Genomic DNA, 16,958 nt, shown 5'->3' with positions numbered 1-16,958 from the left:
TACATACTCACAATGGCCACTACATATGTTCAGTAGAGATCTTGGTGGCCATTTTGGGATAGAGCATGAAGCCCTCTTTGTGTCCTGAATTTCCCTTCCACCAATTGCATATATGCTAATTAATTTGCAGCTGATTATTATAGTAAATGATTAATAATGTTTGCGCTATCTTCCTGATTTGTTAACATACATGATAAAGTGAATAGTGACTACCTGGATTATATTAAGGTAGTATTATTATTCATTATTATATGAAAAACATTATGTATTTTAAAACAATATTTATTCTAGTTTATACTAATTGTGTATGATATAAAGTAATAAATTAGAAAACTATGATTCACTACGACAGAGTATGATATATGATATGGATCTGGCAGTAGGGTTGGCCATCGTTGTGTTACCATTGAGATAGCCTCAATTATGTGAAACATTGATATACACCCCTGCTTTATAATACAGTAGTCTGTGGGCCAATAAGATCCAGGGGTGGAGCTTTCAGTGAGAGTGTCAAGGGTGGCGCCAAGCTCAGTGTCCTGGCACTTTGTAAAAAAACTTGTTGCTACCCCATCATGAATGGTGGCAAACCATCTAATACTTCCCCATCAATGGCAAAAGTATTCAACATTGGTCATAGACCATCAATGGTCAATGGCCCTATGGTTGGGTAAACTTGCACTATGCACTCAAACAATGTTAATACTTCTCTCCCTCTGTCCCTGTTCTAGCTGGCTCTATCCCTCAGTAATCAATCATTGGTGATGTGACCAAGCTAGAAAATCAGTGAGGACAGAGCGAAAGACACTAACTAGGGAGAGGACTCGGGGTAGTCTGGACCCTATAGCAGCTACACCAATTATAGCTAGGCCCTTGCTTAGGAATCCTTTTTACGGCTATTGACCTGTGCAGATGTGGTCAAATTGAACTCGCAATATGTCAAGAGATTGGGTTTCCTTCACCACTTATAAAGTGCTGTCATAGTCCTCTAGAATGTTTAACAATTTGGCTTCTTTAAAATCAAAAAATTCTGGCACAAGTGATATTAAAGCCTTTAAATATAAATTATTCTATTTAACATAGTAGTAAACAGTATAAATAATACATTTAGGAATCTAATTGGTACAGAGGGACTGTGCTTCTCTTCTCATAACATGAATTGTTTAATCTATTGGTTTTATCCCCCTCTACCCAGCACCCATCTTTCCCTGATATTCATGGGCATACAATGTTTACTGTAGTGGTTACCAGATACCATACTTGGACATTTTACGTTGCTTACAGACAATTATTTATAACAATACAGATGTGTTGACTTGGTTACAGTTCTCCTAGTAATGCTGCTGAGGTCTTGAAATGTCTTTCCCTCTTGGGAATTCTTCATACGGTATGTATATTTGGGTTCCGTCTATAGTCATTAGTTCATTGAGGAGATAATGTTGGCTTGGAATAAACACCGGAAATAGACAGAGCAGCTTCTTCTCTGCATCCTAAGTTTTTCCAGACGACGCTATGTTTTGGGGAAATGGCATCACCAGGCAATTTACTTCTTGGATACTGAGCTGATTAATGTGGGTCTGGGGGTGGTTACCTGTGGGTGATAATATAGACAGTGATCTTACAGTGGCCAATATGTCAAACTTTAAAAACAATACACTTATCGCACAAGAGAAAATGCTAATTTAGTCTGCAAATATACTACTTTCTGTCCAACTAATACATTCATGGTCCAATACATGGAATTCCACAACTTGATTGCTAGTAACAGTTGGATCTCTAACCACAAAAGTCTGGGATTCTTTGAAAGAACAAAGGATGTGGTTTGTTCCACTGTGTCAGCTCTTCAGTTAAAACTCCACACTTTGTAACTTCCCCAGGCTGTCGTGCTTGGAGAAACCACTGATTCTAATACTGGTATCAATGTCCTGGACCCCTATGGAACTATTAGTTGATTAGTTGGTATTTGAAACCCTTCATTACAGGAAACAATGCAGTATATACATAGCCACACATTCCACTCATCCTTCAGCCCCAACAGATTATCATTCTTGGTGCTGTTTGCCTTGGTTTTGTGCATCGAGAGTGGCCCTGGTGGCAGAAGTGTGAATTTGGGTAGGCGCCGCCTGCTGGTTACTGGTAGACAGCCATGAAGAGTCAACTTTGGTGCTGTCCATGAGCCAATCATAGCTTGTGGACCAGCAGCCAATCAAAATCTGCCAAGCATAACTTCTGACTGGCTGCCGGTTTGCAAGCTCCAGCTCTGTTTGAAGGTTAGTTATGCATTACAATAACATTCAATTATAATCACTCTCTGGATTTTGGGTTCTTGCTGCCAGAGTCTGTGACAATTAAGTTGATTCCTGGACAAAATAAGTCCCAGTAAGCCACCATGATGCCCAACCTTTCCCTGCATCATGATGGAAATGAATTACTTAATAGCTTGTCCAACCTTGAATAGCATGATGAAAAATTGGTTTAAGGCCCCCTTCTGTACTCTGCAATATAACTGTGCACCATGATTTCTCCGCCAGGCAGGAGGCCATGGAGGAAGAGCGGAGATTATGTTTACAGATCATTTTATGCAATACACATGATATTACTCACCCTCATATCCGTATTCACTCTTTCCAAGGATGGATGAAAACTTGCACTGGACCTGGAACTCTGGGACCCTAGTCATAAAACAATGATAAATAAGCCCATTTCAGTTTTAAGTAGCACTGTAGCTAGATGCCCTCCCACTACTGAAATCACAACTAAACACAATAAAAAAAAAAATTTTTTAAAGGAATTCACAATGGAATTGAAAATGGTCTCAGTAGGGTTACCACCAAGCCACACTATGCAGTGGTTAATACCATATTGGTCAAACTTTTTTACCTCCATTCTGGCTGATCATCGATGGGAGGATCAAGCGGTAAGAGCAAGTGGCCTGGCAACTCAACTTGTGATACCTAGCCCCAGCAACGTCATGTCATCAAGTTACACCCATGACACTAGAAATGTGCATGGTTCGTTGCATTCCCAGGAGATCCCTGTGAGTCTACTAGGCATTCTGGGACACTAGACAAGTATAGTTAACTCTGTGCGCACTGTTTGGATGTGGATAATGCGATTTAAAGGAGTTCCTGCTATGTCAGTAGTAATGTGTGTCTGGTTAGCCTTTTACAAACATTTAGCAGATTTCACACCTTGTATACTGTCGGGAAATTCCAGATTTCTGATGTTGCGTTCATAGACATGCTGCTGCCCATTTCCTTGCTCATACCATTGTAGTTCTGGCTCAATCAAACTGTATGGACGAGAGGTGTAAGAAGTTCAGATACATTTGTTATTGCATGCTGTAGACTAAGCTCATGTTTTTCATCTGAGAAGTTTCTTATACAAGCAGCGGTGTAGCTAGGTGCCATGGTGCCCGGAGCAAGGGCATATTTTGCGCCCCCCTACCCCGGTAATGAATTGGGGGCGTGGCTAACATGTGTTTGCATGTTATATTTTAATGAGTCAGCCGCCCAAGCGTCACGGACCGGGCGAGCAGGGCAGCTGGGCAGGAGGCAGGCGCCGGGCAGGGCAGCCGCCGGCGCATGCTGCTTTTTAGTACAGTTTAGCATGATGATCTTACTTGTGCAGGGATCATTTTTGCGGAGGGGGGTTTGGCCGGCGGTGCCATTCTACCAATCGGCGCCCGGAGCATGAGCTCCGGTGGCTCCGCCCTCCCTATGCCTCTGTATACAACAGTCACTGCCCCAGGTGAGCTTACAATCAGCATATGAAATTTCACAGAGGGCGGGGTTGGAGGCTAGGGGGCGTTACGGGAGGCCGAGACACACAATCTTGGCCCCGCCCCTATATGTTGCCAGGATTACTGGCATTATAAAGCTGGCATTGAGGCTAGATGACACGATTCATTGCATATCTTGCAAAGCAGGCGACTGGCGCTAGGGGAGAAGAGAAGTTAGGAGACTTGCCCACAGTTCTGGAGGGCCGGGAGGGTCACATGATTTTGCAGGAGCCTCTTGGCCGATCCAGGAGCATAGGCAAGTATGTAATAATATTAGCAATACATGAACATCTTGCCTTATTGTGGAACATATGTGTAATGTTCCTCACAAACAGATTAATTGGGTCACTTTAGTTAGTTATGACATCAAATAAATTTCTACATATTTGGCTGTAGAATTCTCCAGTCATTTAGCATTAAATTATATATAAGAAATATAACAGAAATCTTAGCCGAACTTGGGGGAGATGCACCAAACCTACTAAGGAGGACAGTAGAAGATGCTGCTGAAACCAACCAATTAGCTTGTAGCTGTTGTCATTATATAGACTGCACATAATGATAGGTTGGTACAGACCACTCCTCCGCTGGTTCACCCTTAGCCATAAACTACTGAGGGAATCCAGTATTGTGACACTTACTAGACTTTGTCCTTGTGCGTGCGATTTCTGCGTGAACAGTAAGTCAAAGTCACAATAATAATGAGAAGAACGACCAGGCCCACAGTCACTCCAGCAATGACTCCAGGTTTGCTGATGGCCGTCTGGCACCGATCTCCTGTGTACCAGTACTGGTCTGATAGCTCACAACTGTGGAGATAAAAAGAAGGAACGTGTAAGGTGAAAGAGTCTCCTAAAAAATTTTAATAGTGAGTAATATTTGGACCCACGATACATTTCTATGCCATATTTTGGGGCCACTACCACCCATTTCTATATTGTCCAAGGTCCAGTTATATTACTTAAGTCCATGTATAGGGTGAAAAAGATCTACACCGCCAACCTTATCTCAGTCCACATGCTGTTAAAGTCGAATTACATTCATGCCATTTTAGAATAGTATGGCCGCCATTTTTGATTCGCAGAGTTGCGCAAATAAAGTATTATACACAGGTTCCGTGTAGCGAAGCAAACCTTAAGAGCTGCCATACTAATGCACATAAATTCATATCCCACAGTAACACGGAATAAAGTATATTTAGTTCAAGGTTTAGTGCACTACACATAGTTTAACCAATAATACACGATTGTTTCTGTACATGTTTGGTATCTTTATGTTCCGTGTCTCGTTCGCAGCGTTCCGGTCGCAGCTAAATGTTCGCAAGTCCTATGGTCTGATAATTACGGACAAAATCCTTATTCTATGTACTTTTTGCCATGTGTCCTGGGAAAGACAAAGGATCAGGATGTAGCCAGCTCTTTCTGTTGATTTACGACCCCCTATGACGATGCCAGCTGACAAAGGACCCAGGAGCACATTCCTTCTGCACCAATCCACGTAAAGTGCTGTACTTTGCCCCAATCCCTGAGGACTTGACATTTGAACCCTTAACCAATGGAAACAGCCTTTGACCCCCCTTTGTTTGAAAACCATAAAGATAGCTATCCCTGAGCTGGCTCGGTCACTTCGGCACTGCATCTCTCCCTTCTTCCTGACCGGGCTAAGTTCAATTTGAACATAGCGAGCTCCGACCGGACTGCGCTGCGCTATTCTATATGACGGTAACATTTGTATTCCTGTGTGTGTAGTGTGGCTGATTATATTCTGTATCTGTTTCTGTTCCCCTAGTAGTTTAAAGTGTACTTAGTATTGTTAATTTAACTGTATCACGTGTTATACTGTGATCCTTCTTTCTGTAACCCCCCTGCTGTCCACTAGGGATTAAATACATTATTTGGAGAATCTATCTCCTCACTTTGAGTCATATCCTTGTCTTGACTATTATTCGCATCTAGCGATAAAGGTTTATTACGGACATTGTCCTCAAAGGTATTCGCAGTTTAAGTACTAAGAACTGCGAAAGGATACTCAATTACTGGTATTAATCCAGCGTGTACTATACACGGAAAAGGTCCGCTACGCTGCGCTACGCTTTGTTCGCACGTAGATAGGTTTAAAGGGTAAGCAGGTTACAAAAAGAGTACGTAAACTGCGCATTTCACTTATTGTCCTTCTGGTTACATTTATATAAGAATTAACAATGCCCTCACAACTTCTCTAACTGCTGCCTCACTCACACTTCCTTCTAAGCCTGTCTCCAAGGTTTCTCCCACAGTACCCCCACTTCTGGACAGGGTTGTTGTAAGACATCTCAGCACCCTAGGCAAAACTTCATTTTACTTAGCAGCTGCCCATTCATTTCAATAGGACTTATGGTAGTGGTGGGCGAGCAGGAGATTTCAAAACTCAAATGAGTGGGCGGCTACTAATACTAATCTCCTATCCACCCGCTGCTCATGCCCCGGAGGATGCAGAGTGGAGAGAGCACCTCCCTTGCCCAGCGTTTCCCTACTCTGCAGACTATAGGTGTGTGCCAGCAGTGTGGCACCACTGGCACACATATATGGACCTGCTCGGATGCGATACATCGCGGGTGCTTAAAAGCATCCGCAATGTACCGCTGGTGGGTCCGATTCTGACCCATCTTATGGTTAGCCGATCCAACCTCCAACTCCGATCTGATGCGCACAGAACTGCACATCAGATCGAATGTCAAATACATAGAATTTGGCCCGATTTCCTCCTATTTCTCGACCCGATATGTGAGTGTGACAAAACTTGTTTAGGACTTCACACTGCTGTCTATTAACGACTCACTCAGCTCCCTCTCCGCTGCATTGTGTGGCGCTTGCCTCCTTCTTAAGACAGCCGGACCACTCCCTTCAGCCAGTGGCGTAACAAAAAAAATTGCGCCCCCTCACCGGGAAAATTTCGGCTTCTGACTTTAAAAACACTGGCCGCATGCTGATTGGCTGAGATTCAGCCAATCAGCATGTGGCCAGTGTTTTAAAAGTCAGAAACGCTTCCCGTGCCGCCGCCCAGCGGATATCGCATTATTTCCTGGTCACTGCAGGGACTCCACCAACGTAATATTCAGCGCCGCAGGGACTTCTCTATGACCGCAGGGGGAAGCTGGGGGAGTAACAATAGCGCCCGCAGACTCCCCCGGTGCCTCCCCACCGTCACTGGGGCTGCGGTGCTATAGTTACGCCACTGCCTCCAGCCCAGTCCCGGTCCTACCGCATAGGATACATAAGGAGACAACCAAACACAAACTCACACTTGGGACACCCAAAATCTCTGCTGCACAGGTCCAAGCAGCGGCACTCATCTGACACCCCTCCGCCCACCCGCTCATGGACAAAGAGTGGCATTGTGCAACAGTGGTGCTACCATCTTTGGCTACATACCAACATATAGGCTGCAGGCATTCAATTGCAGGAGAAGGATACCATCATCCCTCTAGCACCCATTTAGAAGCAACCAGTGGCGTGAATTCATCCCAGTTGCCCGGAGGCAAGATAAATAACGGTGCCCCCCTTCCCCACAAACACACACACACATACCGCCTTATATAAATATATTTTTGCTTGTGTGTATGTATGTTATGTGTAATATGTATAAAATAAAGAGTGTGTGACCTCTATGGTCCTGCTAGGAGGGGAAATCAGCCATAGAAGCGATATCAATGGATTTCAATTAACTGATTTAAACTAGCAGGGGAGGATAGGTGCCCCCTTGGGAGCAGGAGCCCGGTGGCAGATGACTCCATTGCCTCCCAGAGTTCTGCCTCTGGAAGCAACTAACCTTACAGCCACAGATATTGTTACCATTAGGCTGACGGAGAACACAGAGCACAGATGAGCCTCTAAACCCCAATACATACAGTGGATAAAAGACCCCTGGTTAGCTGTGGACACCCAGTATACCAGGACATTTTATTAAAGCATAAGTGAATAAATATTGACTGACCAAATAACAGCTAACCTTATAGTTATTTACTGCTTTACATCCATCTGTCTTTTTTTATTTGTTCTACTTTATTTGTGAATTATTATGTATGCCTTATTAATTTTTTAACAATATAATTATTTCATTGTAATTAATCTATAATTCAGTGGCACACATGCAAAGTCTTTCTCCATAAATACTTTTTAAAAAATGGTCAACACCTGTGCTAACAATCAGTGTAAACATGTACCATTTCCGGCATGTTTTGCTTGCCGTGTTTAGGCCAAAGTTGCTATTCTTTATTTTAGTCCACGCTGATATTAAATGAAGCAAGAATTAAAAAAATCTATAAGAAACCTGCCCAAAAAACCTGTGTTGACCACTAAACCTGTTGACCTTTTGAACCTGTTTACCATAAACACAGTAGACCTTTGTGTTTATGGCTGTCAAGTACAAGATGTCAACAAGTAAAAGGTTGGCTGTGTTTATGATCGTCAGGTACAAGAGATCAACCAGTTCAGTCAACTTTTTACCTGTTGACATCTTGTTCCTGACAACCATAAACACAGTCGACCTTTTACCTATAGACCAATTGTACCTGTTGACTTATTGCATGTTGACCATATGGAGTCAACTGATTGCCCAACTAGACACTGTCTATCAGTATAGTGAAATCCATCTAGAAGGTAAGATCTGGGATGGTGTTTAGAGAAGATGTCCAATACGGAGTACATAAAAGATGAACGTTTTTGGAGAAATTATGTTGAATATGTCTGGGGGCTGAAAGGTGATGTTGGAGGCTGAGGAGTGTTAGGAGGATAATGAGAAGAACACAACATGAAAAATGAAGATAAAATGAAGGCTGGATGAGGGCATGTGTTTGGTTGAGACAAAAAGATTGTGGAGACCAAGGAGATCAGGTTAAACATCGACTGGAAGACATATGAGTATACTAGTTCTGGGCTTCATGTTTGAACTTTGATGCTCTTGAAGTGGTGTAACATTGCTGCATGCACTGAATAGTTGTGAGACTAAATTAAGGCCACATATAGGAGATTTGAGGAGCTTTAGAGGTGGTAAAGAAGGATATTGGGAAGAAGGGCAGGAGGACCCTTGGTATATGTGCACGTGCTCGGGTGGAAATAAAAGAAGTGATGGGCACAGAAGACTCTGGCTCCTGAGACAGCATGATGAGGAAGTTGTGAAGAGGCGATAAGGAAGGTACTTACTAGCAAAAGGGTCCATTGTCCGTGAGAGAGCATTGCCCATGGGTGCAGTCCACGAAATATGCATTTTCCGCACTGCAGTTTGACACGCACAAGAGGCTGTTTGAATCATTTATACCATAAAAATATTTAGAAATATTTCCAGAAATATCAGGGGAATCCGAACACATATCTAAGGAAACAAAACATAGGATTATAGTTAATATCCAGATAGACATCCTATAGACCCATGTGGTGAGGTCAGTACTGTCAGGCTTAGCCCACTGGTCACCCTTCCTCACAAGCTTCTGTACCGCTACTAATGGGGACATAATATGTAACTGGCACTAATGGGGACATTTGTAACTGGCACTACTGGGGACATAATATCTAAGTGGCACTACAGGAGACATGATATGTAACTGGCACTACTGGAGACATGATATGCAACTGGTACTACTGGGGAAATCTGTAACTGGTACTACTGGAGACGTGTTATGTAACTGATACTACTCAGTACATCTGTAACTGGCACTACTGGGAACATCTGTAACTGCAACTACTGGGAACATCTGTAACTGACACTACTGGGTACATATGTAACTGGCACTACTGGATACATCATATGTAACTGGCACTACTGGGGAAATCTGTAACTGGTACTACTGGAGACGTGTTATGTAACTGATACTACTCAGTACATCTGTAACTGGCACTACTGGGAACATCTGTAACTGGCACTACTGGGTACAAATGTAACTGGCACTACTGGAGACATCATATGTAACTGGCACTACTCGGTACATCTGTAACTGCCACTACTGGGGACATCTGTAACTGGCACTAAATGGGACATGATATGTAACTGGCACTACTGGAGACATGATATGCAACTGGCACTATTGGGGACATGATATGTAACTGGCACTACTGGAGAAATACAGTAATATGCAACTGGCACTACTGGGGACATCTGTAACTGGCACTACTGGAGATGTGTTATGTAACTGACACTACTCGGTACATCTGTAACTGGCACTACTGGGGACATCTGTAACTGGCACTACTGGAGATGTGTTATGTAACTGACACTACTCGGTACATCTGTAACTGGCACTACTGGGGACATCTGTAACTGGCACGACTGGAGAGGTGTTATGTAACTGACACTACTCGGTACATCTGTAACTGGCACTACTGGGGACATCTGTAACTGGCACTACTGGAGACATGATATGTAACTGACACCTGACACTACTCAGTACATCTGTAACTGGCACCAGGGCCATGTGCAGCCTCCACAATCCGAGCACCCTGCTCTGTGCCAGCAGTTGCACTGCGCAGCACTATAGAGTCTGAGCACTAGATGGCTCAGACTCTAATGTGCAGGTGCAGATCCCTTCACTGGTGCCTTCACCACAGGACTCCAGAGTGTTATGTATTAAAAAGAATGGGACTCAGGGGCCTGTATGCACCACACACAATGCACCCATTATAAATATGTCACTGGCGTTGTAAGTTAAATGCACAAATAGCGATTCGCTGAAGTCCTGGTGAGGGAAATCCTTACACTGAGCAGTTAGTGTGGCATAATTTGTAAGGGGCATTACTACTTTGTGGCCATAATATGGTGACAGGGCAAGGACTCGGGGGTATAATTTGATGTTGGGGTATCACTCTGTGAGGCATAATATGGTGACAAGGGCATTAGTGTGTGGAGAATAATATTCTGGAACTTAATGTAATAAGGGACATTACGGCATGTGGCATAATGTGTAATGGGCATAACTGTGTGTCATAATGTGTAAGGGGCATTATGGTGTGTCATATTGTGTAAGGGGCATTATGGTATGAGGAATAATGTGTAATGGGCATTACAGTGTGTGGCATATTGTGTAAGAGGTATTATGGTTGTGGCATAATGTTTACACATTGTGATGTGTGGTGTACTTTTCAATGGGCATTATGGTATGTGGCATATTGTGTAGGGGACATTATAGTGTGTGGCATAATCTGTAAGGGGCACTACGGTGTTTGGCATATTGTGTACGGGGCATTATAGTGTGTGGCATATTGTGTAAGGTGCATTACGGTGTTTGGCATAATGTGTAAGGGGCATTATGTTGTGTGGCATACTTTGCAATGGGCATTATGGTGTGTGGCATAATGTGTAAGGGGCATTACAGTGTGTGGCATAATGTAGAAGGGGCTTTACTATTAGGAGGAAAAATGGCAAATTATGTAAGGGTCACAAACCAGATATTTTTCTCATTTGGTGGCCAATGTCTGGGGGAGCAGGGTGAAAAACTGGGTGTAAGGTAGTCTTTTCCTGCAAGGTCATGCCCCTTGCAGTGAGGCCAAGCCCCTCTTTTGGAATGCGCACAAATATTTTCTTTTTAAATGCCCATGAAGGTGGGATGGGTGTGGGGTGTTCCATGGGGCGATGATGAAATGTATCCTTCCCTGCCACATTTATGATGGTTGCTTTTGCCTTGTAAATTATTGCTACTTGAAAATAAAAAACAGGCCGACCGCACAATTGTCCCGCACCTCCGATCTCAGAGGCTATTACGTTTAGCTAATGATCACATGGAGATATCGTTACCTTCTACTGCAATCGGTATTGGGGCCACGGTGCGTGAGTCTTTAAAACACCAATAAGCTGCAGACAGAAAACAGAGCAGTGAGATATACTGGAAATCACAAATCCGTCAATCTGCAAATCATGCAATATGGCTTGCTGGCCAGGGTGCACTCTGTTTTGGGGGTCACACTGTCACCAGGTCATTACATAAAGTTGGGGAAACGTTATTTACAGTGATGTACAAAATTCAAATAGAAAAACCACACCCACTGCCATTGAGTCAGGTTTGATTGGCAGTTGTTGTTTCTCCCTATTTTATTTTTGAATTGTGCTGCCTCCTCCAGCCTCCCCTAAACCCCACCCCCACCCCGTGCTCACCGGAGCCACCACTGGATTGGAACTACACATCCCAGCATGCCCTAACACATTTTTAGCATGCATTACCAGTAAAACGTTTGCAGGCCATGCTGGGAGGTGTAGTCCACAGCAGCTGGATGGCAACAGGTTGCCTATCACTGCATAGTGATAAAAGCTTGTTGTACTGTATGACATAAGTGACATCACTACTCTCCGAGTATAAATTCTGTTGTATAGTAGTGACATCGCTGCTATCCTGGCCTACGTTCTGTTTACAAGAAACGGATTCTAGCCGTATGCCCCAGTAGTGTATTTACAGTATTATTCCCATTATCATCCATATTCATTATAATATAAACAAATCCCATAACTGAATGAACAGTAAGGCTGAGATGTCAGGGTAGAAATCTGTCACCTCCTTTTACTTCATTTTGCAAATACAGACAGCCCACTCATTACACTGCATTGTCCCTATTCCATCTCTGGAATCCCTGGTCGATGTAGTGGGGATGTGGCTCATGGGTAGATGGGCATATTGGGGGCATGGTCACCAGGTCCGCCACTAGAAATGTTGTGGCCCAGGACTGACCTTCAGTCCGGGCCCTCAGCAGCACAGCCCCAACCCCCCCTGCCCGCACCCACGTGCACCCCGCCCCTTTATTTACCAGCATCCAGCAGCAGCGGCGGCATCTCCGTCTCCCTCCTCCACAGTCCGGAGCGCACACTGCACAGTGTCCTAGGCTCGGCGCTCTGCAGGCTCCTATTGTGCGTGCCTGGCTGGGGTCTGCCGGGTGGGGGAGGCCCGGAGGAAGGGTGTGGGGGGAGGGGTGTGTGAGCCGTGCCAATGTGGGCAGCTACTCGGGCCCCTCCAGAGGCCGTGGCCCGGGACAGCTGTACCCACGGCACCCCCCTGTCAGCAGCCATGATGGCCACATGTTCACCCCACCATACTGCTCTGTAGAAGCTGACACTGTATAGCTGTGGGCGGGGCTACAGTAATGCGATTCAGCAAGAACCGTGTTATGGGGTCCCCCTCGGTCCATCCACTTGTGTTCAGGAGGGAACCGGGGGACTTGACCACCTTTCTGGGGGGCACCCCCAATTCTTAGGGGCCTCCTGGCTGTTCCGGGAGGGTAGGTAAATATGATAGAAACTCTGCTATCCAGTGATGCTGTCATGGCCTTTAATAAGATGTAACAAGGGCCGCATAGGCCCGAGTGTAATTAAGAGCCTGTGAATTTGCAGAGATAAATAAAGCTGTAAACATTAGGATAAGGCGGAGGCAAATAGTGAGTGGCAGTTAGATCTGCCCTATCAGGTAGCTAGGGGGCGGCAGCTTAGAGAGGGGTACTTATAGGCAGGCAGACAGGCAAGGACTTCCTCTTTGAGTCTGGATTTCGTCTGGGCACTCGTTTTGAACACGCGCAAGGACACTAAGCTAAGTTTTGCACTTATTTGTCTCACAGTTACATTCCCTGCTATTACCATGTCAGGGCGTCCTAAGCGCACCGCTCCCCCCCCCCCCGTTGGCTGGCCGACGCCGCCCGCCCCCTGGTCACTGTGGCCGGGCGCGGTGGAGGTAAAACGCCGGCTGCGGCCCAGTACACGGCGTCCACGGAGCCCCAGCGCGGCTCGGGGCGCCCTCTGTCCCCTCCGCGACAGCGCGGAATTGTTCCCCCTCCGGCAGTCAGTCCCAGCAGCAGCGGCGCGTCCGTCGCGGGGGTCACGTGCTCCCCGGCGGCTGCCCGTCTTGATCCCCAGGCCGTGTCTAGCGCGGCTGAGGGACCCAGCAACACACCACCACATGGGGATGCTAAGCACCTCGGCTGAGGTGCTGGCCGACCCCATGTTCCAGGGAGCGGGCTCCCCCGGTATAAGGGCGATGGGGCACGCGTCACAGACTCAGCAGGAGACGGAGCAGGGGGGTAGGAGTACCCCTCCTCCAGCGTTAAGCATCCCAGTATATGCGCTGCCTTATACAGGCAGCCGGGGGGCCTCAACTTCACCCGCACCTAGTGTCAGCCCCATGCAGGTTATTACAGGGGGCCCGGCCAGGCTGCCTGCAATCCTCAGGGGTCCACCCATAGTCACACTGCAGGCCTCCCTGTCACACACGGCAGATCCACTGCTCCCAGGCAGTTTCGCCCCGCCTCCAGTGTCATTTGCTGGTGGGCAACCTGCTTTAACTCGCAGCAGCGGGGAGGGCACAGTGCCTGCCCCGGCACAATTGTTTCCGGGGCAGCAAGCAGCGTGGCACCAGGGCTTGGCTCAAGCCCAGGCACCACAAGGTATGTTCGCCCCTACAGCACCCTTGCAGCAGGGGGCACAGGGGTTTGGTCCCACGGCTTTTCATTCTGGTTTCCAGCAGTTCCAGCAGCCCCCCGCTACTCACCACCAACAATCGGCCTGGCCTTTCCCCACGCCAGTAGCAGCCACCCACACGGGGTACCAGCCGGCGCAGCACCAGTTGGCACACCAGCCTACCTGGGGCCAATCTCCCAGCTTCCCATATTTCCAGCAAAGCAGTGGGACACCACAGGTGCCTTACGGTTCCGCTTGGCCGATGTTCCCCCAACAGCCCACAGCAAACTGGGCGCCAGGGCAGCAGCATCATTATCAAAGCGGGGGTTATACCCACGCATATGCGCGGCAACCTAACTTTGCCCCGCCACAGCCGCAATTTTCACCCGCAGGGAGTGCTGAGAGGGGGCGGGCATCCAGGGGCGACACAGGGTTTTCAGCTCTTTCAGGCTCACTGGGTAATGCCTTGCCTTTGTCTCCCGAACCATCAGCAGGTGCGGACAGGGCCATGGGGGCCGTGAGGTCAACGCAGAGTGCCGACCAGGGGATTTCGCGAGGCTCCGGGTCGACACCAAGGTCATCAACCCCGACCGCCACAGCGGCCACCAGCGGCAGGGACTCCACAGGCGTCTCCGGGGACGCTGAACAGTCCGGAGGGATGTCAAGGCCCAGACTTTCTGACCCGCCTGTGGCACAAGCGGCGACGGCAGATCCCGAGCAGGGCGCTGAGTCCACGGAGGGTGAGAACACTGACAATTCATTGTGTGAATCATCATCTTACCACTCCACCGCTAGTAGCGGGGATGAGGAGCAGTCCGGGCGCCCGCGCAAGCTTGCTAAATTGGTTGCGCGCGCAGTAGCAAAGAGGGTCAGAGGCACAAAGCGCAAGCAGAAAGACGCGCCCGCTGCCATTACAGACACGGCTGGGGACAAGGTTCACTGTTCAAACACGGCCATTTCCCTGGGTCTTCGTAGAGGAGTTAAGGAAAGGATTAAGAAGGGCAAGTTTGTGGATCTTTTTACATTAACGGCCGACATGAAAAAAGATTTCGATAAGGCCAAGAAGTCCTCAGCCAAAGGGGAGCTTGCCTTCAAGAGCTTCCATAATTGGCTCAGGGGTTTTCTTATCTTCTCCTCGTGCTACCTTAGCACCAGGCCAGAGGAGCATCTGAATGTTCTCCGTTACCTGTTTCTGGTAAACGAGACATTCATTAACTATAGAAACGGGGCCTGGCGAGACTACGATGAGAAGTTCCGCCGGGCACATGAGGGGTCCACAAACATGCCTATGGGTTGCAAACATGTGGAGATATGGCTAGAGGTGATAGGAAAGGGCCAACCATCCACGGAGGCATCTAGCGAGAAGCCCTTTCTCGGGGGGAAGCCCGGGGCAAAGTCTTCGGGCAAAGGTAGATGTTTCGCCTTCAATGACGGCAAGTGCGATAGGGGCGCAAAGTGCCGCTACAGGCATGAATGCCGTTGGTGCGGGGCAGGGCACTCGGGCAAATCTTGTAAGTCTGGGAGGGCTCAGGAGCAAGGTGACGCAGGACCTAGCAACAAGAAAGGCACCCTCCCCCATAGTGCTGGCCGAGTTGGCTCGCTGCCTAGCCTCTTACCCTGATAGGGAGGCGGCACAGTTTTTATATAGCGGTTTCAAGTTTGGTTTTCACTTACCTATTCCAGAGTCAGTTTTGGTGATATCCCACAAGAACCTCAAATCGGCGAGGGACTTCCCTGGGGTGGTGAGACAGAAGGTGTATGCCGAGATAGAACTGGGAAGGATGGCAGGCCCGTTTGCCGCCGAACCCTTACCCCGCATGTGTTTTTCCCCTTTGGGCGTGGTTCCCAAGAAGACGCCGGGGAAGTATAGGTTAATACAGCACCTGTCTCACCCCCCCGGGAGGTCCATCAACGATGCAATTCCGGAATCCCAGTGTAGCGTACAATACCAGCTCTTCGACGAAGTACTGGAGATTGTAAAGGGTTTTGGACAGGGGGCACTCATGGCGAAATTGCACCCCGACTCTTTCCGTTTTATGGGTTTCAGGCTGGAAGGGGGCATCTTCATAGACAAATGCCTGCCGATGGGGTGTTCAGTCTCCTGTTCCTACTTCGAGAAATTCAGCACCTTCCTGCATTGGTGCATACAGGAGGGCACGGGCTGCAGTGGTGTGGCTCATTATTTAGATGACTTTCTCTTTGTGGGTCCAGGAGAGGACGACACCTGTCGACGCATCCTAGAAGGGGGCAAGGACATGCTGACGGCTTTAGGGGTCCCCATAGCCGCTGACAAGACAGAGGGTCCCACCAGGGTGTTGTCATATTTAGGTATTGAAATTGACTCCGAGGGTGGATGTTGCAGGTTGCCGGAGGATAAGGTAGCGAAGCTGCAGGCGCTTATTGAGGAGTGCCGGCAGAAAGGGAGGGTCCGGCTACGGCTGATTCAGTCTCTGCTCGGATCTTTCAATTTCGCTTGCCGCATCATTCCGATGGGTAGGGTTTTTTGTAGAAAGCTGGAAAGGGCCACAGCGGGTGTAAGAGACCCTCACCTTACAGTTAGGCTCGGGCAAGAGATAAAGGGAGACCTAGAGGTCTGGTCGAGTTTCCTTGAGCATTTCAACAGGGAGCTGCTGTGGCCGGTAGACCCAGCCTCCAGTGTAGAGCTGCAGCTCTACACGGACGCTGCGGGCTCCACAGGATTTGGGGCCTACTTACAGGGCGAATGGTGCCTGCACCTTGGCCACAGTCCTGGATTGACCGTGGTTTCACGGTCAATCTATTA

The 16,958-nt window shown here is 47.5% G+C and overlaps 1 protein-coding gene across 1 annotated transcript in view; it reads right to left on the bottom strand.

Annotated features, from left to right (window-relative positions):
- Positions 1-1,128: 1,128 nt before the first annotated feature.
- LOC146073332 (uncharacterized) overlaps positions 1,129-16,958 on the bottom strand; it is a 78,373-nt gene continuing 62,543 nt past the window's right edge. Inside the window, exons 13-18 of the mRNA XM_083180509.1 lie at positions 11,540-11,596; positions 8,959-9,127; positions 4,420-4,587; positions 3,189-3,289; positions 2,602-2,669; positions 1,129-1,588 (exon numbers count right to left, since the gene is read on the bottom strand). Coding sequence (XP_083036635.1) covers positions 1,541-1,588; positions 2,602-2,669; positions 3,189-3,289; positions 4,420-4,587; positions 8,959-9,127; positions 11,540-11,596 — 611 coding nt within the window. The 3' untranslated portion in view covers positions 1,129-1,540. The remainder of the gene's footprint in view (positions 1,589-2,601; positions 2,670-3,188; positions 3,290-4,419; positions 4,588-8,958; positions 9,128-11,539; positions 11,597-16,958) is intronic.

The sequence above is a fragment of the Crinia signifera genome, chromosome 4 (assembly GCF_055691185.1).
Source record: "Crinia signifera chromosome 4, ASM5569118v1, whole genome shotgun sequence".
In the NCBI taxonomy this organism is placed as follows: domain Eukaryota; kingdom Metazoa; phylum Chordata; class Amphibia; order Anura; family Myobatrachidae; genus Crinia; species Crinia signifera.
Note: the sequence above shows the minus strand (reverse complement) of the source record. Positions and strands in the feature narration are given on the sequence as shown.